General features: G+C 36.7%; 1 protein-coding gene across 2 annotated transcripts in view; it reads right to left on the bottom strand.

The window, feature by feature from the left end:
• The window catches only part of mthfsd (methenyltetrahydrofolate synthetase domain containing), an 84,240-nt gene that overhangs the window by 31,963 nt on the left and 25,896 nt on the right, over window positions 1-26,381 (bottom strand). For both annotated transcript variants that reach the window (XM_084409477.1, XM_084409476.1), the window contains exon 7: window positions 2,294-2,419. In XM_084409477.1, coding sequence (XP_084265603.1) covers window positions 2,294-2,419 — 126 coding nt within the window. The remainder of the gene's footprint in view (window positions 1-2,293; window positions 2,420-26,381) is intronic.

Raw genomic sequence — 26,381 nt, 5'->3', positions numbered from 1 at the left:
GAAGAGTCACACTTCCTCGCATAGAGCTTTCTTATACAAAACATGTCTTACAAATTTTAAATCAATATATTGTTTTATCTGAATGAGTGGGCAGGATTATTTTCACATAGTTTTGAAACAAATATTCTAGGCTACGTGATACAATTTTCAAAAGTCTTGTGAAGAAATAATCAGTATGGGTTTCCTGACCTTATTTCAGTGACAATTTTGTTTTTGTTTTTTCACAAACCACGCATAAATGTCATTTTCTCAAAACTACGAACTTTTACATACATGCTGCTCACATATTATTGTAGCAGAGTTTGTGCTGAATACAGTGTAATCAGACTTTAGCCATGGAAGTATTACAAGTAACTGAAATAAGCTCAAATGTCAGAGCATGTCAGAACACCTCCAGGGCCCAGAAAACACCTCAGACCCCAGTGGGTTAATTACTATGTGGGCTGGACTATGACGCTATTTTCTTCTAGGCACAAACTTTGTTGCATTATTTTCCTGTTATCTCTGTAAGGCTGCTTTGAAACAATCTGTGTTGTAAAAAGCCCTAGATCCAATCCTGAAATCCAGAAAGAAAAGTAATGAAACTTTACTTTATCAGGATCGACTGGTTTTTGTACTGATCTAATCTGTTTTTAAGGAAGCCTTCTGAAGGTACACACCCTCTACATCTGCATTTTAGAGGAATTTTTAATATTTGCTTTTGCTTTGCATGTTTTAAATTTGTATCACTTGTTTGTTAAAGTATTTAGGGGGCATTTTTCTACTTTGTATAATTGACTGCTTGCATTTGCATTGCATGTTTTGAAATAAAAGCTCAATTTGAATCAGTTATATTTGTTTTAATGTTGGGAAACGGCTGTAGGCCCTAAGAACATGGTATCCTCTGTGGGGGTGTTGTCCTTTTTCTGACAAACAGGTCAGGAATGGCACTCCTGAGACAAAAACCAAGCAGGTTTCGACATAAGGTCAATGCACCTGCGTGGGCACTGAGCTGCTGTACAAGGTCGTGCACCTCAGCCTCTGTGAGGGGACAGACTGCATCACTACTCCCTTAGTCCCCTTGAGGATATTGGTGAGAGCTGGAGCAAGAACGGCTTGCAGAAACTGCTGTTACGCTTCTCAACGACAGCATTAACCATGTTACCAAAAAGCCCAGACTGAGAAATGGGTGCAAGCAGCTCATCTAAATTAGATTGCGTTTCTCACTGGTGAAATGTGGTTAACATGCTCTGGTGTATGTGAGTGAGTGAGTGAGTGAGTGAGTGAGTGAGTGAGTGAGTGAGTGTGTGTGTGTGTGTGTGTGTGTGTGTGTGTGTGTGCGTGTGTGTGTGTGTGTGTGTGTGTGAGAGAGAGTGAGTGAGAGAGTGAGTGAGAGTGTGTGTGAGAGAGAGAGAGAGAGAGAGAGAGAGAGAGAGAGAGAGAGAGAGAGAGAGAGAGAGAGAGAGAGAGAGAGAGAGAGAGAGAGAGAGAGAGAGAGAGAGAGAGAGAGAGAGAGAGAGAGAGAGAGAGATCAGACACCCATGGCTCTGCCTTTTGAACTGAACACATATTTGTGGAAGAAATTTAATATGTTCTATATGTTTGCATTTTCTTATATTCATAGAATCTTAGAAATATGATGATAATCAGATGAATGTAGTGTTAGTACATATTCTTATTAATATATGTATGTGTATGTCCTTGTATATGACCGGACAAAAGTTAATGTGACAATGTATGACCGAGACAGAGAGTCTCCATTCAAGGGTGTAATATGATTAAGTATAATAGACAAATCTAAACAATATGTTAGTTATGGCTAAGATGTATCTTGATGTAGCCTGGGGAAAACAACCTTGGGGGAGGAACAACTATAAAGAATGAAGGATACCCCCCACTCGTTGTCACACTCTGCAGGCACTTTGTAATGACTGTATGACTGTTGACCTTTCCTTGCAAGGGAATAAATAATTGTTAAAGACAATTGATACCTGTTTGTCTCTTATTCAGTGATGTAAAATAGTTTGCCACTACATATTCAACCCTGATGCCCTAAAACTGGAGTAGTGGTCAGTATTTTCAACATTTTAACAAATTAATTTACTCTCTTGGTCTCTTGGAATTCATTTTCAAAGCTTGTTAAAATGGGCTAAGGAATTCAGTGAAGATAACCAAACTGAGCATAAACCCTGCACCAGCTTGATTTCAGAGATATAATTGACTTTAAATTACTATTACTAAGAAAAAATTCATTAAAAACCATTAAAAAAGTTACAACAGACATAAATGACTTTGACACTGTAGTTATAAATACCTTAGACCAAATGATGCCTTGTGGTTTGGGGTGTTTACATTTAGTCTTGATGATTCTTGTTGGAGTTAGAATGAAGTCAACTGTGAGGTCATGACTTTCAATGAGTTCCTCTGGAATGTCCATGACCTAAACACAGAAATAAGGCCAAAACATAAATAATAATCCTAAATAGATAGCAGAAATGAGCATGCAAATCAGATCTTAGAATCTCATGAACAAAAGTGCAGCTTTGAATTTGACTACAGTGCGTCTCATCCTTATGGTCTGCACAAGATTTTCCAGTTCTTGCTTTTCTCTGATGTACTTGATAACACTGAGAATAAGCCACTTTATTGTGACTGCATGTTGTCTGCCATCAATCCCCCCCAAATCTCTAATCTTCGCTGTAATGCACTCCATATTTGCCACTTCGGAGACAGGACCCAATTCCTTCTCATGTAGAAAAAAAGAATGCTCAGTACCAAATCCAATGTGCGTGTGGATAATTCCGATGTAGCGGACCCTGCAAATGAGCAGGACTAATGCTAGGAAAATATACATTATTCTCTGGATGCAGTTCAATCATTGATTTCTGTCTTGACAGATTTTAGATAAGATAAAACAGGGGCAAAAATGATCTGAACTCTCAATTAAAGAACAAAGTGAACATTAATTTTTCTCTATACTGTTTAACAGAAAAGGCATGATCTTCAACAAAATTAGCATTTGACCAGAAAAGTACTGACACTGATAGAACAGGGTTTGTCCCTTATGTCTATTCGTGAAAAAGGTCTGCAAGGCTGCAAGGCTGAATTGAACATGTCCAACTCCATCTGTCCAGAAAGAACAATGTTTTTTTTTTTTTTTTTAACACATTTAATTTCCATGGGTGCAATACCCTCAAGTTAGCTTTGCATTCTAATTGGTCAGATTTAGGGATGCACCGATACCACTTTTTCCAGAACGAGTCCGATACGATACTTAAATTTTTGGTACTTGAAACTCCCATTGAAGAAATCAGGACAGAAGTGGTCGAAAGTTGACAAAAGAGACAGATTAAAACACCAGGTGTAAAGGGGAATGTGTCTCCCTTGTCTACTTGTGATTAGGGTTGCACGATTAATCGCAATTAACATGAAATCGCACTTAAACCGATTTGGCTTTTTATGCGCAGCTTTGTCAGTGACATACGCCTCTGGGGCCTCATTTATAACCGTTGCGTACACACAAAACAGGCCCTGAAAGAGGCGTACGCCACTTCTGACGCATAAGTTGTGATTTATAAAAACAAACTTGACGGGAAAATTTGCGCACCTGCACGCAAACTCTGACCCATGCGTACGAACGTTTTGGAGATGGAGCAGTTTGGCGACACTGATGGTGAGCTGGAGTGTCTTTTTGGTCACTTTTAGACAGAAAATCTAAAGAAAATTAAACATATACAGAAAGATAATACAAATATAATTTCACTCACCAAGCCTGTCACTTGAAGCAAATATCCATCCCTTCTTAAATGTCCACGCCAGCGAGCGTGTTGGGCCGTTTAGTGAAACTGACGCAAATAACAGTTTAAATAAATAAAATAATGATTTAAACTATGTTTTACTTCTGATATAAACATTTAGATTAAATATTCCATTCAAATTAATGGAGTTAAACACTTAAACATGAAATCATTACTGAGAAGTTACAACATTTTTTATATTCAAATTCAGTCAATAGAAATATTTGTTGTGGATGCGATGTTTTTGAACACTTTTCCTGTGGCGTGCTGTTTTAATGTTTTAACCACAGAGATAATTGCTTATCATGATAATACCAGATTGTCTGAGAAAATAGTTTCGTGCAAATAATGCCCAAGGCCTATCTGTTTCCATTAAAAATATAAATCAATTAAAAATACAATTCGGCCAGTGGAAAAGATTGAGAAAAACTTTCTCTGAAATGTATTTTATACACTATTTGATTTATGTATTCAAAAACAAGGCAAGGATAGGCAACTACATGATTTTTAATAATGTAATGTGTCTTGTACGTTAAACGTTATCACGTGGATGAATAATCATATGCAAATGATATGCAGATGAGGATCTGCATAGTAAAACTAGGCGTTGTAAGCTCCATATATGGTTATTTCGGGGTTGAGACGCATGTGCGCACAATCTTCCACTGATTGGGATTTATAAAGTGAATTCTGCGCAGGTTCTGGCGTACGAACGGTTTTATAAGTCTGTTATATTTTTTTGCGTACGCCTTTTTTGGCTTTCGGGCGCACGTACACTTTTAGTAAGGTTCCTACGCACAGTTTTATAAATTAGACCCCTGATCAGTAGTAAATGCTGCTCCATCTGAAAGCACTGCAAGTTTGAGTCGCTTATGTGTGACTTCCGTCGCTGTTAAGACGGAAATCAATGATAGGAATTATCCACACATTTGAAAAAGCAACACGCATCAAACATCTTTCCAAACATGAGAAGCATTATTAAACCTCCTGTCCAACAAAAGACAACATTAAAAAAAAAAAAGAAAAGCATTTCGATCTACTTTTTATTCAGCTACAGCGATAGTATGATAGTATTTCCTGAAATGACTGTGTTGTCTTCTTCTCCGGCAGGGTATATTTGGAGTGTCTGCATGAGAGCGCCCTCTGGCTTTCAGATGGAGCAGCATTTACTACTGATCACAGAGTCATGCTGCACTGACAACTGACAAGCCCTACTTGTGATCTCATCGATCAAAACAAATCTTAACCCTCTTGGGTCTGAGATGTTTTCTGGAGGTGTTTTGACATGCCCTGACATTTGTGCTTATTTCTGTTACTTGTAACATTTTCATGGCTAGAGTCTAATTACACTGTATTCAGCACAAACTCTGCTACAATAATATGTGAGCAGCATGTATGTAAAAGTTTGTAGTTCTAATAAAATTAAGTTTATGCATGGTTTGTGGGGAAGTCACTGAAATCCATAAAATGCCATACAATCCATAATGAATATCACAAGACTTTTGAAAATTGTATCATGTAGCCTAGAATTTTTGCTTTAAAACGATGTGAAAATCGTCTTGCCCACTCATTCACATAAAACAATATATTGATTTAAAATTTGTAAGACATGTTTTGTGTCAGAAAGCTGAATGCAGGGAGGGCATTAATCATCATGAATATTGATGTGTTTCACACATGGGAAGACAAAGACCCTCCCCTAATGGCCCTATCAGGTGGGACTGTGAGGGAACTAGAACAAAGAATGTGGAGAGATTAAAATAATGGCTTTTTGATTGTTTGGATTTATTTACAACACAACATAATTCAAAGGATGGGTTTTTGAACTGTTTGGATTTATTTACAACACAAGATAATTCAAAGATACATAATGAAGGACAAAAAAAAAAAGAAGCACATTATTAACCATCTGGGGTCGGCAAACGCACCGGCGCGTTTTGCTAGATTTTTTTCACATAGCAGCAACAGACTTAAAATACTCCGTCATTTTTGGTCATACAGACTTAAGAAATATGAAAAAATAAACTGTTAAATGTCTTCATTTTTATGTGTCCACTTACAATCAAAATAAAACATTGTGCTTTTGTAAAATAAAGAAAATAAACAGGGTGTGCTTTCTGGCTTTCCGTCACCGTGAACTTTTTTTTTGGAGCACGTCTCTAAACTTAAACAAAACACAGCGAATACTATTCACTCAGGCATGGGCTATATATCTTTATAATCATTTAAGTGTGTACTTTTAAATGATCTAATTCATAACAAAAACAAATATTCTCTGTTTATGTAATCTATATGAAAAGAGAGAGATGTCAGTCGTTCTCATTTCAGCTCATTATAGCTTATTATCTTTTAATGTGACCCCGCCCACGGAGAGCGCGCGCTATTCAAACGCAAATGTTCTAAGGCGATCCATGCAAACGTGTCAACACTCACATCAACTCGATAAAACACACCAAGTTTAATCAGATTACAGTACTTTACGTCGTCTTGCGAGGCTGTGAGGAATAATCCTGGGAAAAGTGCTGGTTTAGTTTCATTTCGAGGAGCAACGGATGGATCCATCTGAGGATTGTGAATAGTAAGTTTTTTATTATTAAGTGCTTTGTTCTAATCGCGATATGGAATAGTGTATGCAAACCGCAAAAAGACTGTTTAAATATGAATCGCGTGTCTGTGTGTGAATGAATGAACAGCTTTTACCAAACTATATTGCTATACTGAGATGAGTAAAAATCGACTGAAATATGTTGAAATAAAATGTCTTTGTATAAGCAACGTATTAAACTGCAAATTAACATTTATATGCCCTAATATATCATAAAAACGATAGGCCTATGTTACAGACAAAATATGAAAGACAACATTTCGTTGACTAGTTTTGGATAGATTATAAAGTTTTTACTGTAAAATAGCCTACTGCCACATCAAATAAACTTTTGTTTGCCAATTTCTGCTTTGTAATAATTCTGCAAATTATGTTTTGTCAAAAATAAAGTCATCAACAAAGATGCTATAGTGTTTGTTCCAATGTAGGCTTTATTCAAACTAATGAATCCTTAACTTTGAAATACGTATGATAAAATGTATACTTTATTTTTACAAAGAAAGATTACACTTGAAATATTGTTAAAATTTTATTTTTACGAGGGGGAGCGCAACTCGCCACACTCTGCTTTTGAGACACGCGAAAGAATAAGGTTTTCCCCATGAACGAGTTAACATCATGGAGATCCTCAAGGAGGGCAGTCTAGCTGTAATCTGGCCACTGCACGAATCACCACCTAGAGTAACCTCTCACACGCTTTATCATAACGAGAGAAGTGCTCGGAGGCGGCACTCTCAAAGTCAATAATTTTTTAGAAAGCTTTTTCAATATTTAATAATACTGGTTATGATCAGTTATTACCTACACATTTTAAATCGCCCAAAAAGGGAATACATAGCTCATATATTTGTATCTCTCTATATAGATAATTAACCACAACGAATTATAATCAATTATAAATATACAGATAGGATACAAATTTCAGAATAACCTACAGAATTAATTTCACATCGAATAATCCGTTCGTCCACCGAACCGACCATACGATCTTATCAACTCTCAAGGAGGATTCTTCTTCTTATAAACTCTCAAGAAAGGCTATTCTTCTGGTCATGAAGAATAACTTTCCTGTTCTATAAGATTACTAACTAGTAGGCTACTCAACAATATAAAGCTTGTAGCTTAAGATCACACATTTAAGATACTTTGTTCGGTGAGTAGCAGACCGAGACAATCAAGCGTATAATGGGTTTTAATAAATGAAACTATAAAACATACAACTACATTTAACAATATATATATATATATAAACAGAATAACTAAAGTAAATAAAGAAAGAAAGAGCAGATCACAGAATGGCAAAATATCACGAACAGTTAACCTTTGAGAGCCAGCAAAGAATCAAATCACCTTAAAGCAGGGGCAGACAACCTTAAAAGTATCTAAATCTCAATAGAAACAATACTTGCATGGATCTTTGGTGCTGAGCAAGAATGCGTGTGTGTGAGTGTCCGTCCTCGGCGTGTCCGTAAGTTTGAAGCGTTCTTTCGGTTCTTCCGGAGCACGTGTCGTTTGTGGGAAGTTCAAACGGTTTACTTGTAAGCAAAGTTGCCGAAAATTCAGGACATTTCACTCGTAGATAGAAATGAATGAGCCCTAGACTAAAACAAGGCAAGAAGCCGGAGATAAGACTAAGACAAAAAGCTAAGAAAACAAAGGTAAGACACATAACAAAACTCGGAGTGACAAAACAAACTTGGAGAGAGAGAACTTGAAGAGAAGAGAGATGATAAGCCACCTTCATCGTCCTTTAAGGGCATCTTAGTCCAAACCTTTTTTGGGTGAACCAACCAATAAAACTCAGAAAACTTTGAACGGGATAGAGTCTCTGTCTCCTCTTGACAGCCTAATTTGCATGGTTTATGATGGTGTTAGAATTCGTCGTTTCTACTCCAAAGGATGCTAAACATAGTATAATACATTTTATTGAAACCTACTATATACATTTAGCTTAGGCAAACCGAGAGGTTTAATTCGGTACCAAGATAGATATTTCTGGAAGATACAACAGTAAAGATACATTTTTATTCTTGAATATAAGTTCAGCTACACAACTAGAAAGTCATAATTAGGCTAATATTAGGTGGGAAACATACATACAGGAATATATCATATACCTTTTGGAATTACTTATATTCTGAGTTAAATGCAAAGAATGTTTGTATATCTTATCTTAACGATCTGTTTGAAGCTCACGAAGAAGCTTGGAGGTGTTTATGTTTAATTTCTACCATGACACTAACGTGTCAATGGAGCAATTTGATCCAGACTCATTGGCGCTAGGCCGGTGATTTATATGAAGGAGTCCAATAGGTTAAAAGCTTTCTGAAACTTAGAATGAATAAGTCATCGTGATTTCGTCTGGACGTTACAATAGCCAGACAATATATTAATACAAGCATCTGATTTCTCATATTATCATTTCATTTCTCAGCAATAAATACAGCCAAATATCAATCAGACAAGCAAACACGGTCTGGATGACAGCCATGGTGTGTATAGCGCAGTACCAGCCTGACCCGCTGCTGAAAATGCATCTGATAATGCGATCCCAGGGGAGAGATAGCCCGCGAGCGCCTCTCCGATCTGAGGCAGCATCATATAATCGCATGCATTCGCACCAATGTCAAATGGACTATCACAAGATAGTCAAATGGGATGACGTTGAGGGCACAAAGACACACGATGTGTGTGTGATATATATATATATATATATATATATATATATATATATATATATATACATATACATACACACACACACACACACATACATACATACATACATACATGTATGCACGGCCTATAACTATAAATCATTAGAAATGAATACTTCAGTACACTACACTGCAGAAAAATATATGGATTATCATGTTACTTCAAATGTTTTCATTCGTTATGAAATGAGATTGGAGTAAAAACACAGCCTAATGTTTGGTGTGTTTTGCTTTTCAAATGCACAGTGCTAGTGGCAGAGAACATTTACTGAAGCGAACACCAGCGTATTCCAGGTCCTGCCAATATCCAGCAACTTCGCACAGCCATTGAAAAGGAGTGGACCAACATTCCACAGGCCAATACAGTAAAACTGCACATTTTAGAGTGGCCTTTTATTGTGGCCAGCCTAAGGCACACCTGTGCAATAATCATGCTGTCTAATCAACATCTTGATATGCTACACCTGTGAGGTGGATGGATTATCTCGGCAAAGGAGAAGTGCTCACTAACAAAGATTTAGACAGATTTGTGAACAATATTTGAGACATAGGCCTTTTATAAAAAGTCTTAGATCTTTGAGTTTAGCTCATGAAAAATGGGAGTAAAAACAAGTGTTGCGTTTATCATTTTGTTCAGTGTATTTAGCATTGAAAGGTTGTCTACCTGTCTATATTTCATATTTCAACATGTTTCCATCAATTTCACACATTTTAGTCTGGCAATAGTTCAACTAATACAATGTGAAGTTTATGCAACAATAACACACTACCTAATATAAGTGAGAATACATTTCTTACCTTAAAATATTCTGGGGTAGGCCTAAATCCAAAGTAAACTCACAGCGTGTCTTCCAAACTTGATGAAAAGCAGAGGAAAGATCAAGTTTGATGGTTTATTTTGAGGTGATGTTTTCACAGGGATGATTAGCATATGAATTACTTGTGCGCTCATTGCTGTAGTCACATTACGGATATCGAGCAGACGCTTAAGAAACTATACCTCTCGTTGGTTTCATACGGATGACAAACAGAGAATATTTGTGTTTAATATTAATTACTTCATTTAAAAAAAATAGACACTTCAAGCTTTCTAAAGACATTTCTCATGTCTGTTTGGCAAGTATTCGTTGAGTTACAGTTTTTCTGTTGCGTTTCAGAATGGATTTCACTGAGACACGGCAGAACGCGCATCATGTTTATATTCTTTATTTTACGAAAAGCACAACATTTTGTTTTATTGTGAGTGTACACAAATAAAAGTAGTTTCAAATGATGTATAACACTTACAAAAATAAAAGTAGTTTCAAATGATGTATAACACTTACAACAAAGTTATTTGAGTCTCTTTCGCACTGATAAGAAAAGAAAAAAAGCGACCACCGACCCCTGGGGGTTAACACCAGGTGAAAACAGGGCCTTGGTTTTAATCCAAATGTGTGCTGAGTGAGCGATCAGCAATCAAGAGCCTCAAGAGCATGCAACAGAAGTGTGCGCTCTCTCTCCCTCTCTTTACTGTCAGTTAACGTTAGAAATATGTGCCATATTTTACCTTCTTTGCTATTGACATCTGACTGAACTACAAATTTTCCAGCAATGTCTGTGAAAAAGGGATGCACTCGATAAGCTTGTGCATATGTGCCGCTGCACGCTCAATCCACTCTGTGTGTTTCACTTATCAGCTTGCACACATCAGCTATATACTGTTGGTGTGAATATTTATTTTGTTTAAGATTCCTATTTATTATTTATTTATAATTATTTATCCTATTTATTAATTTGATACATATACTTCATTGACATCCTTCACCAATATACCCATTCTGCTCTATGTTTGATCTGTTGTCTGTGATTCTTTGTCACAAGCACTGTACTGTACATGCTGCGTGGTATCAGTTGTTGGTAATGTGGTTCAACTGAGTGGTGCACTCTGCTGAACCACAGGCCCCAAACCTTTCAGGTTGTGGGTTCAACTCCCATGTGGCACATGTCCATGGAAGTTGCACATGCAAAAGATTCTTCTCTTTCAGACAGTGTGTCGTTTTATGAATAATCTAATATGAATTGATCAAATATGACATGCGGTGCATTTATATACAAAATCTTCGATTTTAAATTCATCCTCACATCATCTACTGAACCTCGACAGCTAAGTGAAAGCATATCATCCGAGTGGCACACAGCAGAGAGGGCTCGATGGTGTTTTAAGCCCCCAATGGCTCCTTAGAGGCAGCTAACCCTACCCTCAACCTTAAACCTACCCATCCCCTCGCTGCCTGGAAGGCGCCGTTGGGGGCTTAAAACACCAAACACCGCAGAGATGGGGGACGCAAATTTAAGGACTTGAGACTTGCTTGACTAAATTAAGAAAATGACTCGACTTGACTGACTTGAGATCCAATGACTCGAGACTTGACTTGAATTGTATGACTCGAGAATGACTTGATATACATTTTTATATAAAACATCGCAACATCAATTGATGAACAAAATGAAAGCAACGGAACCACTGACGCTAGTCATCAGATTCTGCGCGATTGCGTGACGCTGCACAAGCCCAGAAAAAACTTACATTGCGGTGAGCGCGCTAAATACAAAAACATCTCCCAGCATCGTTTCTTTTTGGATATAAACACTAGAAATTGACCATATTCATACAAGATGATTTGCTGTACGCATAATCACTGGCAAGGGATATCGGACGACCATCACAACCTCGAACAGTCGAACTTCATTCACCACGTCTAAAAGTAAGCTATGGCTTGTTTAACCTGTTTGTTATAGTTAATTTGACTATCGTTAAAGGGGGGGTGAAATGCTATTTCATGCATACTGAGTTTTTTACACTGTTAAAGAGTTGGATTCCCATGCTAAACATGGACAAAGTTTCAAAAATTAAGTTGTACGTTTGATGGAGTATTTCTGTGCCAAAAATACTCCTTCCGGTTTGTCACAAGTTTCGGAAAGTTTTTTTCGAGTATGGGCATGTGTGACGTCAGATGCGGCGGAATTTCCTTATACGGGTCCTAAGGGCACTTCTCCCGGAAGGGCGCGCGCGCACCCGTAGACCGGAGCGAGAGAGCGAAAGCAGTACGCCCATCAAAGCGCTCTGCTCGCTGCAGTCACAGGACTTTGTTTGTTCCCTGCATTTCGACGATGATTGTTTTATAAACAAGGTCCAGTTCGACGCCGGATTTGCAGATCATCTAATGCTTAAGGATGGAGCAGTCCCAACGATAAAGGTTCACGGTCGTGCGTTGGAACCACAGGCGGTGAGTAAAACTGCTTCAAATGTCTGTGTTGTTAGCTATCGGCGCGTAAGCACCGCCCACACGGCACGCCTCCAGCCGCTAGTTTTTTTCCGGAAAGACTCGGTACAGCCTATCTTTCTTTTATAAATATAATAAAACTAAATACTTTTTGGAGATATGAAGGATGCAATACTACTCTATAGGTACTCAAGATTAACATGAGATTGACTGAAACTGAGTGTTTCACCCCCCCTTTAAATCTAGAGAGAATATTGGTCAAAACAGCATGCCTCTTTATACACAATTATGGTTTCAAATGTAGCTTAATGTTGTCAATATTCAAATGATAATTAATGATTGCATATGTTTTGTATAACATTTGCCACATTTCTTTCAAATCATGCTTTAAAGCCAAATATGTCATTCTTTCCAATGACAAAAAAATAGAAAACTGTTAATGTTTTGTCATGTTTTATGTTTCTCTTAAAGCAGGGTCAGATGTTATCAGGGGGTTGGGGTCAAAATGCCAGCAGAATTAATATGCACCCAAAATGCAAAATGTGGTGGAACAATTGCCCTAGTATGAGTTATTTTTATAATTATAACATATGATATTAAAAAAATATTTCCAGAATATTGGCGCGATTGCAAATGTGATAATGATTTTATAAAACAGTTCAGTAAACAAGGAGTGAATATTGTGATGTGACATTTTAGACATAATATTCCAAATATTCTCTGTTTTTGCTCTATTTCTCCAATGACAATAGTTCCAAACAAGCCACAGAAAGAGTTATGCATATTTGTAATTCAGTGACCTAGTTGCTTAGTTCCAGAACGAATCTGCCGTTTTGAACAAATCAGTTGAATGAATGCTTCGATGACTCATACATTAAGATGGTGATTTGGCGTTTTTAACTTCATAATTAAAAATATATTTATTATTTTTTAGCATCTAATTTTTTCTATATTAATTATAAATCATTAATCTCATAACATTATTTATGGTGTTGTAATTGCAGTTTAAATGCATGGTTAGAAAAATACATGGTTAGAACATGAAAAAAATGCCCCTGGAAATCAATTTAAGGGGTCAAATATTGGCTCTTAATGGGAAAGTTAATGTCTGCCGGTGATATTCCACAAAAAAAATATATAACCAAAGTTAAACATATGACATTTACTATGAAACCAATATAATTAATGCATCACACTTGTGAATTTACCTTCAAATGTTTTATCTTCAAAACATTTTGTATCATTGTTATAATAATAATAATAATAATAATTCCAAATTTTGATAATCATAAATGCATGCTAATAAATTATATGAATATTACGATATAAATGTATAAGAAAGGTAATCATTTTCGAGGGAAAAATAAATAAGTTTGAGGCCAATATAAACTACTTTTTTTCTGTTTGGTATTGTAACTTGACTTCGACTTGACTTGACCCTTAGCAGGACTCAACTTGACTTGCTTGAAGTGAACCACTGACTTGACTTGACTTGGTTGTGTGTACTGCGACTTAGACTTGCTTGAGACTTGATGGTAGGGACTTGAGACTTGCTTGTGACTTGAACATGTGTGACTTACTCCCACCTCTGGCACACAGCGATAAGCAGCAAGCATGTGCTCTAAAGAATGTAGGTTCCATTTCTGCCTGGTACAACTTTATAAACGTGTGTGATGTTGTGTCACTTCGATTCCTTAATTATTTGGGTAAGCATTGTACTAAACTTACTTTCTTTTGGATTAGAAATGTTTTTTATTCATTCTGTAACATTTTTTATTGTTACTTCTGTCCCAGTAGCTTTCTGTACATGCTATATTTAATTCTGTCACTATGGGGCGCTCTAGTCAGTGAGCTACCTTAGCGTAAAAAGGAGAAGAGAAGAACCATGAGGTAGGAAGGATGTGGGAGAAGCTTACTCTTAAGCAACATTTCCTTGTTTCTTGTTAAATAAGCAACATTCCTTAGTTTACCGCTATGGGCGTGGTTTTGACCGAGCGGGAAATGTTGCGTATTTAAAACCTGCGAGAGACTTCCCCCTGTCTCCATATGCTCTACTTCTATTGGATAGTCGCGTCGCGTTCAATAGAATTCATTTGCATAAAGATGGGCATCGGCCAGCATTATGAGGCGCAGCATTTTTCCAAATGAAGTGCCGCCTTCCCAGAATGCTTTGCGGGCGCGTCAAAGTCGCTTGACATCACCCATAGGAATAAAGTGGAGTGCGGCGCGACAGAAGTGTGCACGGACAAGTGGATCCGTACCTTAGTCGAGCCTGCCACTTATCAGCCAATAAAAAAAGAAAGAAAGGGGCTACACAATAGCCAATCAGAAAATAGCACTATTGTATCTGGGTAAGATTTAACACAACAACCAATGAAAAAATATCCTGGAATTGTTCATGTGATTCTGCCCGAAAGTTTCGTTCACCCATAGATGAAATCACTCCGAGCTCCAAGCATCACATTGAGCACAGAGTAAGTCATGATCTCCTGTTTTAATGTTACAACAAATTCACAACTTGTTTGACACAAATAGTGACAACTTGACTGCTGTTAGAGAATGTTTCCCAGATAATTAGCATCAGTTTTTCATGAGTGTCTGTAACTTAGCCAACAGTTTTACAGCCTGTTTACTAACAACACCTGCTCAGAACAAGTAGTCTAGGCCTAGTCATATTTTCGTTATCACACTATGACTGACATAGTCACATTATAAACATCTCTCACTCCAAATAGGCTTAATCATATTATTAGCACTAAATAAATTAAAGTGTATTGCATAGTCGATGTTATAGGTCACTTTTAAAATCATGTCTTTTATAATTATATCCTGGCCATGGATGCATTAATCATTGCATCTGTCTTTCTCTTTCAAAGATGTCAGGTAAAAAGCAGTTAAGCATCCTCTCATTCGCCCTGAGAGGAAAGTCCCCTAAAAAGGCCAGGTTAGAGGATGCTGGCCCAGAGAAGGTGGTGAAACGGGTAGGCCCATTAGAGGAGGAGACAGAGGAGGAGACAGTGCAGGTGGAAGGTCCAAAGTCCAAAAAGGCAACAAACACTTACAATAAACAACACCAGTCATAATCTTTCTCTCTCTCACTCTCTCTCACACACACACACACACATGCGGATATTGAATTTTTTTTTTTGTATTTGGTATATGAGCAATTATTAATAACAACAACAAAAACACTAATAATAATATTATTAATGAAACACCCCCATTCCCGCGACCCGTCCAACACGCAGCACTAGGGATGAAGCACTGAGGCTTTCCCCTGATTGTTCCGGGAATAGATTCAAAGCTTTGAGAGTGTTGAAAACAGCGCCATCTGGTGTTTAGCAAAAATAAAACAGCCAAAACCCTGTGAAAGAAGCTTCCTGGGACGTAGCAGCCACCACGTATTTCCTAGATAGTTTCATGTGATATGCACAAATAAAATCCTAATAAAAGTGTGTGTGTTAAATTTCTCTGTGATTAATTAATTTACCCATTAAGCTGTGGCATTTAATGCTAGTATGTATATCAATATGACGTAATAGAAGAATAATGTACACATATGGCAAATATTTTATTTCCCTGAAATAATTTGTGTTCTATATATTGCTTGTATGACTGGGTATTTAAGTCTGAATGAAAACTTACTCGTAAAGTAAGATCTGGGGGTTTGATCATTACGGCACGCAAAATTAATCGTGCATGTGATTGGACAGAAAGTGAGGCTTCGTTTGTCATTGGTCACATGATTTCTAGGTTAAACAACCTTTTAATTTTTAAATATCTAATTTAAACTTTTGAGATTATGCTTTTAAATAAATTCAGTGCAAATAAAACTCTGGAAGTAGTATGCTCTGGAAAGCAGACTAACTTTACAAATGCTGTGAAATTATGCACAGAGGCTCATTTGTTCTGTAACTCCTCCTGTCTCTGTGAGGGCCTGAAGCATTCATTTGTGTAGTTTATCCCTGGGAGGATCTGGGAGTGGTTTGTTTATAACAACTTAAACTATTTGCTTTTTGTATTGGTTTTTATTTTATGTTTTATCACTGCATAAAGAACTGCTTCAGCTCTCTGAAAATATAAGGTGTTTTTATATTTATTTATTTTTATAACTAAAACGGTTTAAATTAATTTTTGTAACATATATGTTAATCATTGAGTTATATCATTTAATCATTTAATTTAAAATATGATAAGTTCCTTTTATAGACCCAGTGTGTGTGTGTGTGTGTGTGTGTGTGTGTTCAGGTATTCCCTAATGTTTTGTGGACAAAATGTGGTCGAAAGGATAGTAATACCACAAATTTTTTGCCCTGAGCAAAAATGTCCCATGAGCAAAACAGCTTATAAATGATATTTATTTATATTTTTTTGAAAATGTTATTCGTATTGATTTTAATAGACAACAGCCTGATTAACTTTCTAACTTATGGAGAAACATCTACAACAAAACTTTATCAACAACTTATTTTTATAACTAAAACTGTTTAAATTGTTTTAATAAATTTGGACTCGCTAGTAAATAGCCAAAAATTTATTTAAAAATTAAAAATCAAAAATGTAAATATTTAATGTTTTATCTCTGTTTATTGATCAATTTATGTCTATTACATGCTCTGTCATGTAATTTTAGGTAAGCTTACAGTTCATTTAATCCAATACTGAAAAGTATAAAGCTTTACTATATTTCTAAACCATCTGAAGATAAATCAAACCGTACTGAGCCATTTACTCATCACTATTAACTTATTAAATAATAAACTATTAAATAATAGAATAATATCAAAGAGATTTTATATTTCTACTTATTGCATTTTTGTAAATCAGTTATGGTCATTGCTGTGTAAGGAGCTCTTTTCCTGCTCTCTGAAAAATGTAGGTGATTTTTATATATTAATTTAGCTAAAACTATTGTAATTGGTTCAGTAAATTTAAGTAAGATGTTTATTTTTACATTATATATTTTATTTATAATAATTTCATTTAAAATATATTTTATATTTTACTCAACCGTTTGAAATGTGTGTGTGTTTCATATTTCACCTTATGTTGATTTAATTAGAATAGGTAGAATATATATATATATATATATATATATATATATATATATATATATATATATATATATATATATATATATATATATATATATATATATATATATATATATATATATAGTTAAAAATCTATTTAAAGAGATCAATGAACAAAACATTTAAAAAAAAAAAAATAGATTTAAACCAGATTTTATACAAATTTCACAGAATTTTCCTTAACATAAACATTTAATAAACTTTTTTTTATAAAAATCACATCACAAACATAAGTGCACCATTTAATTTAACTTGACTTAGAATTTCTTTCTAACAAATAATAATGTTATAGATAAATTATTTCATAAAAGTATTGTATACAGTTAACATTTGGGGTCAATAGTTTTTTTTAAGTAATTAATACTTTTATTAATCATGAACACATTCAGTGTCACATTCAGGCGCAGGCTATAATGTTACGAAATATACTATTTCAAATAAATGGTGTTCTTTTGAACTTTCTATTCATCAAATAATCCTGACATATAAAATGTATCACAGTTTCCACATTGATAATCAGAAATGTTTCTTGAGCAGCAAATCATTAGTGACTCTGGATCACAAAACCAATATAGTCAATATAGCAATATCGCAAACATAAATGGACAACTTTAAAGGCGATTTTCTCAATGTTTCGATTTTGTTTGACCCTAAGATTCCAGATTTTCAGTTGTATCGGCCAAATATCGTTCTATCTTAACAAATCATACATCAATAGAAAGCTTATTTATTCAGCTTTCATATGATGTATAAATCTAAATTTAATAAAATTGACCCATATGACATTGACCCATTGAGTGGTTTTGTGGTCTAGGGTTACATATTAGAATGATTTCTGAAGGATCATGTGACACTGAAGACTGGAGTAATGATGCTGAAAATTCAGTTTTGATCACAGGAATAAATTACACTTTACTATATATTCACATAGAAAACAGATATTTTAAACTGTAATAATATTTCACTCTTCTCCTATCAAGGTACTCTGCTCTTGCTGCAGGGTCAGAATTTTTTCGCTTGGCAGTGGCATCTGGTAAAATAGATTTAAATAGTTTTAAATAAATAAATAGGCAATAATAAATACACTACAAATAAATGCAGTATTACTAAACTGAAATTACATGCTCTATTTTTTTTTTTTTGTCATTTTTCTTATATTGTACAAAGAGTAAACATAAACTGTCTGAAATATATAAAAAAATATCCCAAATTGCATAAAAATCTATTCCAAATGATACTAAAGTAAAGTACTTTTTTTTATATAAACCGTCAATTGAATATAAAAGCATAAAACTGCCAATCTAGGACATATATCTATCATTGAAAACAGTCTGCAGTGGTCGCACCACATGATATTTGGTCGCACCACATGATATTTTCAAATTCGGTCATAATTTACAGTCACAGAATTGGCCACCTAAACAAAACAAGCTAGCTTGCCAAAAAAGGTCACTATGAAATTTATAATTAAGATATATATTTGTAGAAATAACTTTTTTTTTGGTCATACCACATGACATCCAAATTTGGCAACTACATACCAATCATTACAAAGGTTGTTTTTTTTTTTTTAATTTGAGAGAATTATAAACCTGCTTGCTGCTTCCATGGGTCCTTGGTAAATTGGTTTATGATGTAACTTCCTGTGTTTGAATAGTTTTCAACAAGTCCCACAATGGTAGTTCCTTGATGGTCGCACCACATGATATTTCATAAAATGGACATCATCGGACAAAGTTTGTTTGTGTATTATGATGGAAATATAAATGCAAATGCTTTGAATTTTTTTAAAGGATTACAAAACATTTTGGAAATCATGCCAAATAGTGCGAGAGAGAGAGAGAGATAGTGAAAAGTATACAGCTTTAGTATATCTGTGTAAACCATCTGAAAATAAAACAAACAGTATTAGCCATTTACTCATCACTATTAACTAATTAAATAAACTATTAAATAATATAATAAGGTCAAAGAGAGGGAAGGAAGATTTAGCTTTTCATAAGAATCGATGAACCTGGTTGTATATAAAATTTAGCTTCCTGACCATGTGTTTTGACGCCTGACTGTTTCCTGAAGACACAGGAATAAACATCTTATTCTATTGATCTTACAGTGAATAAGTCACTGACACATTGGTCAGTGTTGAGGTGTCAAACTGATCACATTTTGGGTTCTCCCAGATAGGATTTGATCACTCAATAATAAAACTTAAGTGGCCATCCTGCCTTTTAATTGTTTGATAATTCTAGCAACACATGGCAAACCAAATACACAACACCACACAGAGAGGAAGAGGACGGTGCCCCTGCCAAGCTGGAAACAATCCTCATTTTCAATTTAGCAAATGGACTGCATGCATCTCAATTCAACTCTGGTAAGTTCTCATACACTTCAACTCATGCTGAAAAGCTTAAAACCTAACTTTAAAATACTTATACTATACATCTTATTTCATACATCTACTATTTTATCTTCTTTATTTATCATCAATGCTTCTTATTTCTTAAAACTCATTTGTATTGTTTCATTCACACTCACACATTATAGACGGCTGCTGTGCATTCTGAAAACAAATCCCCCTGACATCTCTCTTCTGTGGGCGTTAACCAGCTAGAGACAAAAAAGGATGACTGGAAAAACAAATCACTTATTGGTCACACAACATATGGTATCATAAATGCACTCAAACAGTCAGGAAACGGAGGTCAAAAGGTGACCACCTGTAGCTCATAAGTCTTGCCATAAAAGGTCATAATTCATAGGTTATAAGTCATTTTAACAAACTCCCTTATAAACTACTAGCACGCCTTCCAGACCGACAAAATATAGTGAAACTGGATTAGAAAGGCAGTGATGCCTGGAATCACTTTGATCATGAATACAGTTAAGTACAAAATGTGTAGCACCAACCTGTCATATGCATAGCATTATGAGAACACGATTGTAATAGATTAAAATGTTGTAAATTCTTAAGTGCTTTAGTTGCCTGTGTATCAGCACAGTGTTAAGGGAATCCACAACGACAGTTATAGCAGACTAGCGTGGTCAAGTTCACGTGAGTATTCGTGTCCTTTTGTGCAGATGTAAGTTGCAAAATTACTTTTATTTGGTCTATCTGATTAATCTCATGTAGGACGTGTTTGGTTGAGTCTATTAACCAGCTAGCAAAGCGCTGCAGTTTACAAGTTTTATTTAAAGTTGTTTCTCGTTAGGCTTCGAAAAATGCGCAGTGATGAATGTAATCACTTTGATCATAACAAATTAAATTGAGTGCAAGATACTGTACATTGCATTATAATGAGAACAAGATTGTAATAGAATGTTGTAAATTCTTTCTGCTTTATTGCCCGTGTATCAGCGAGGTTATTAAGGGAAGAGCGAATCCACAACAGGAGTTACCCTTTCAAACGGTCATGTTCACGTGCGCATTGGAGTCCTTTTGTGCAATAATAGGTATATACCTGATTAATCTAATATAGGATGCATTTGGCTGAGTTTATTAACCTTCTAGCAAATCGCTGCAGGGTGGTGTTTATTCACAGTTTCAGCTCAAATCCAAGGCCGGATATTATTGACTGGGTTTTTGAAGACGGTCAGTTTCTTTTCATAATCTAGTTCATGATATAGCAGTGTTATTTTTTCTAGTCATATTTTCATGTTTTTATAGACATGTTTTCATGTCATTTTTATTTGTCAACATTAATTTTCGTAACAATCTTAAAATATTTTCATTATCTCCATGACAGACACGCCCCGCCCCTGAGTACTCGGTTTTTTTTAGACCGATCAATGATCGAAATGAGAAATTGACCATGACTCCGGTACAACCAACTAAGAAATGGTTTACATCATTAAATCAAATAATCAACAAATTCTACTGGAAAAAAAAAGAATCCTAAAATTAGTTTACAAACACTTCAAAAAAATAAAGCTCAAGGTGGTCTAGCAGCACCAAATTTTCAGCACTATTATTTAGCATCCCAACTACAATACTTTTGCAAATGGATCAAAGGGGACAATCCCCAAAACCCATGGCTAGAGTTAGAACAAACAGAATGCAAAGAAATAACCATATCTGACCTCCCATCCGTCACAAAAAAAATCTAACAGAACAATCTTTGTAAGAACGTAATGATTAAAACAACTCTCACTGCTTGGTGGCAAATTAATACATTGACAAAACATAAACTGATACCACACATCAACTCACCTATATGGCATAATCCTGATTTTACTATCAACAAAATTCCGCTTAACAATATTAAATGGAAAGAGAAAGGTATCACACATCTACATCACCTGTTTACTGGCAACACCTTCGCTACATTTGTAGAACTAACACAGAAATTTAACTTAGGAAAAGAACAGTATTACTATTACTTACAAATCAGGAATTCTATTAAAACCACAATTGGAAACAAAGACATTGCACAACCTCCCCCAATTCTAAAACATATCACCACAATTAGTAATTCATCAAAAACACTTAGTAAATTATACACCCTAATATCATCTATAGACTCTAAAACAATAGTAGCACCAGTTAAACAATGGGAAAAAGATCTCAATATCAATACAAATGACGAATTCTGGAAAACAATTTGCAGAAACACTTTTATCATAAGTACAAACATAAACATCCAGTTAATTCAGTATAAAATTATACACAGAACACATAACAGCATAAGATGTTTAAAATGGGACTAGTAACTTCCGATAGATGTACTAACTGCAGTGTAAATACACCAGACACTTTCCTTCATGCATTCTGGCTATGCCCACCAGTTCATCAGTTCTGGATAGATGTCGCTAATAAATTATCGAATTTCTTTAAAATTACAATTAATGCACTCCCATTATTATGTCTTTTAGGTGACACATCTCAAAATAACCCTCCCTTTGAACATTCAAAACGTGTATACATATATATGTGTGGGTTTATATTGTGTTCTATAAGCTATACTTTTCGTTTTACATGTAAAAGCTGCATATTTTTATTATTTATTGTTGTTGTTGGTAGGGGTGGTAGTAGGGATGGTGGTATTGGTATTGATATTATAAAACCATTTGTATTCTTTTTTTAATCTGGGTCAGGCGACTATTCTGGGTGCTGTCGGTGGGTATGACTAGCACGTCCTGTCGACATATTCATTAGTAACTCGGTTCATGGATTTACTGGCCTCTCATTTTTACCGCCTTTGCCCCAATTCCAGGCTTCTGATATGCAAAATAAATGTGTTGGACGGATATCTGGGCTGGATGTGGTGTCTCTGGCTAGGGAGCTAACCAGTACACGCTAGGGTCCAAGCCATAGATCACCAAAAAAATAAATAAATAAATAAATAATTGGGACTTTGGTCCTGTCAGGTCACAACCAGACTAGGTGAGCTGGGTCTGGAGGTGCCTGTAATGGTGTCATAGCATATTCTGCAGAGGAAGACTCAGCAAAACATAGAAGCTTAACTGCTGGGGTTGGGTGTCACTGATGGTGGTGGTGGGAGGGGCCAGGTGGATCGGTGAATCTGAGGGAGGTGTCTTTGTTGGGGGGGTCTGTTGTTCGTGCTCACTGGCAGTAGTAGAGTGGCCCCCAGGCCTAGAGAATAATGTGTATCTACAATAATTGTATTGAATGGCCTAAAATATGGTATTAGTATTATTGTTGTAATTACAGTACTGCCACTACTACTACCCCTACTATTATTATCATGAATATGAGTGTTACCATTACTACCACTACTATTGCTACTACTATTATTATTTTTGTTCTAATTATTATTATTATTATTATTATTATTATTAATAGTAGTATGAATACTACTTTTACTACAAACTCTGTCACAATTATTATGATCTCTTAAAATTGCCTCTATCTATATCACTAAAATATCTCATTGCTTAAACTTACCAATGTACCTACATACTTCACTATATTGATATTTATATTTAGTTGTTTTCTTTTCTTTTTTTTCTTTTCTTTTCTTTCTCTCCTTTTTTTTGGGTGTTATGTATGTTCCTCTCTCTTCTGTATGTGTATATATGACATTGATCTTTTACCTTGTATAAGCTACAATGTTTTAACTTGCAATAATACAAAAAGAAAAAAAAAGAAATGAGAAATTGAAAAAAAATGCCCATCCCTAGTTGACACGACAGCAGACATTGTTACATGAATGTAAGCATTTAAAAGAAAAAGAGGTAATCATCACTTTTGTAACATGGGCAGTACTACATTCTGTGACGTCACGGGGTTGGCTGTGTTGCCTGAGCTCAACAGATATAATGGTAGAGAAACAGTGAAAGACAGACAGTGGAGGACAGTGAAAGATGAAGACAGAGACAGGGAAAGATGGAAACTGAAAAGCCACAGGGCATCAGAAGAAAAAAGGAGGCCACTATTGCAGTGTTCCTGGATGTAAAAATTTATTTCACAGTGTTAAAGCAAAGGACAAGAGTACATTTTCCTAAACTGCGCTGAAACTGAAAACAGTATGCTTTGCTTCCCCAATATACACATTCAGACAAGTCTCACTGCCTCAAGATATACTTGGAATGTTGTAAATACAATGTGTTGCCAAAATGACAAACAATAAGAAATTTAAATGAGCCACAACCATTATAAACACCCGTTTGTCATTCTACAACATACAGAGACCAAGCTGATGCAAACATCAAAATAAATATTTCTTATTGAGATAATCAAAGATATTTGAAAATGAACAAAGACATTTGCTTTACTGTTTTCAACCTCCTCTTTTTTACCATAAGGGCCATTTGGAATTCTTAAAGGCACAGAGGTGTTGATGGTGATCAAGGCCTGTAGGCAAAATGTGTGTACATCGGGGGTCAACGAATTGTCACACCTTAGTCAGGTAAGTTGTAATTATCTGATTGGTCCGTTTGAATATCCCACATTTGTGTTTCAGTCACATGGTCAAGGAATGGATAAAAGGGTCTCTTTTCCTCTGGGTCTCTTTCTTGGGGGACTCTTTCTTTGCCTGCCTCTCTCTCTAACATTCTACATATATGCTGGGTACGATTAATGGTATAAGTTTTTAACATCTCATACATCTATTTTGTAACTATTTTAAATGTAACCATAACCAGATATTGTCATTAAACTTTTTTTATTTTTTATTACAAATGATGTGCTTACTAGTTTTGATTAGGTATTAACTTTGAAGTGCTACGTATTGCAGTACAACATTGTCTGACTATAGCAACGCTCTCCCACATATTTTGCTATTGTAATTGCGCTCATTTCCGTCATTGGTATAAGTTGCAATTGGTGATAATAGACAAGAAATGTACAGTTCCCTTTCAGTCGCTCACGTTCGACGTAGTCGACATGTCGACTGATTGGGATCACGTTTAGAGAGCCTGTCATCTTAGAGTATTGTTAAAAACGAGCCAATGTACATTGGCGTGCGTGAATTGCATCACACGCTCCGCCCCGCAGCAAGGGTATAAATACGGAAGTGGATGCAGCATCAGTTCTCTTTCGCTTCGGAGCTGATCGGGTCTTCTGATGTCTCTGAAGAGTGCTGTTTTCTACAACGAGCGAGTGTGTCGGTGTTCTTCTGGAAGACTCTCCCAGTGCTGGTGTGTTACAGCGAGTGAAGCGGTGATCGCGAGCTACGGAAGCTCTCAACTGCTGTTTTAACAGCATTTTTTAAAAGTGTGTTTGTTGACGGCCGGTTGAGAGTGGAAATAGTGAGTGACGGCACTGGTGATGGGTCCCATTTCCTGAAAGAGCAACACGGGTGTGTTTTGTGTCTTTTTCAAGATGCCATTCCATCTGTGCATTTCTGGGTGCGGTAGGGCTCTGTCCCACTCTGACGGTCACAATAGGTGCATCACGTGTTTGGGCTTACAACACGCTGAAGCAGCTCTGGATTATTCATGTTCTCACTGTGGGAACATGGTCATCTCGGTGTTGAGATCGAGAATCGCCTTCATTAAACGCGAAGGTGGGGTCCCCACTCCCATGCCCCACTCTAGTGTTTCTTCTGGGCCAACTTCCCAGAAGAAGGCTGGAGTGCCGCATGGGTTGGGCGAGCTAAGGATTACAGTGAGGGGTAATCCGCCCGGCAAAGCCCCGTGGATACCTCACTCCTCCTTCACACCGCAACCGGTGGAGCTCCCTGAAGAACGCGCTGGTCCCTCTGTAGTGGACCGACCAGCCGTTTCGTTCAGGGCCCCTCCAGAGGACAGGATGTCCATCGCAGCATCGGAGGGAGAGCTGGGCTCTGGAGATGATGACTCTGCTCCGCTGCCTCCCTCTGATGCAACTGTGTCCGGCGACCGCTACCTCATGGAAGGGGGATCCTCGTCTCCCCTCTAAGTTCTCATCCGTCCTCACAGGCAAGGCCTACAAAGCCTGTGGGCAAGCCGCTTCTTCTCTGCATACCATGGCGTTGCTTCAGGTCCACCAAGCCCAAGCACTCATGGATATGCACGAGGGTAGCCCAGACCGTGAGATCATGGGTGAGCTCCGCACTGCAACCGACCTCGCCCTCTGGGGCACGAAGGTTGCAGCTCACGCGATCAGTCTGGCGATGTCCACCTTAGTGGTCCAGGAGCACCATCTCTGGCTCAACCTGGCGGATATGAGGGATTGATTGATACAAGGTTTGATTCCTAGACTCCACCATTTCACAGGTTGGGTTATTCGGCGACGCAGTGGAGAACTTCACACAACACTTCTCTGCTGCCCAGGCTGCCTGCTGCTGCCTCCACCCATCCGCCTGGGGCAGATCCTCCACCTGCTCGTCACCGAGGGCGTCCCTCAGCTCCCGCTGAGCTATCACAGCAGCCTCCACCCAGGCCTCAGCGTGGACCCGGCCGCAGACGAGGCGCCCAGCCCGCTCCAGCCGCTACCAAGCCAGGTGATAGCAAGCGCTCTTAAGCAGGCCACCCAGGGATGG

The sequence above is a fragment of the Rutilus rutilus genome (genome assembly GCF_951802725.1).
Source record: "Rutilus rutilus genome assembly, chromosome: 5".
Lineage (NCBI taxonomy): Eukaryota > Metazoa > Chordata > Actinopteri > Cypriniformes > Leuciscidae > Rutilus > Rutilus rutilus.
The sequence above is the reverse complement of the archived record's forward strand: the minus strand, read 5'-3'. Positions and strand labels throughout refer to the sequence as shown.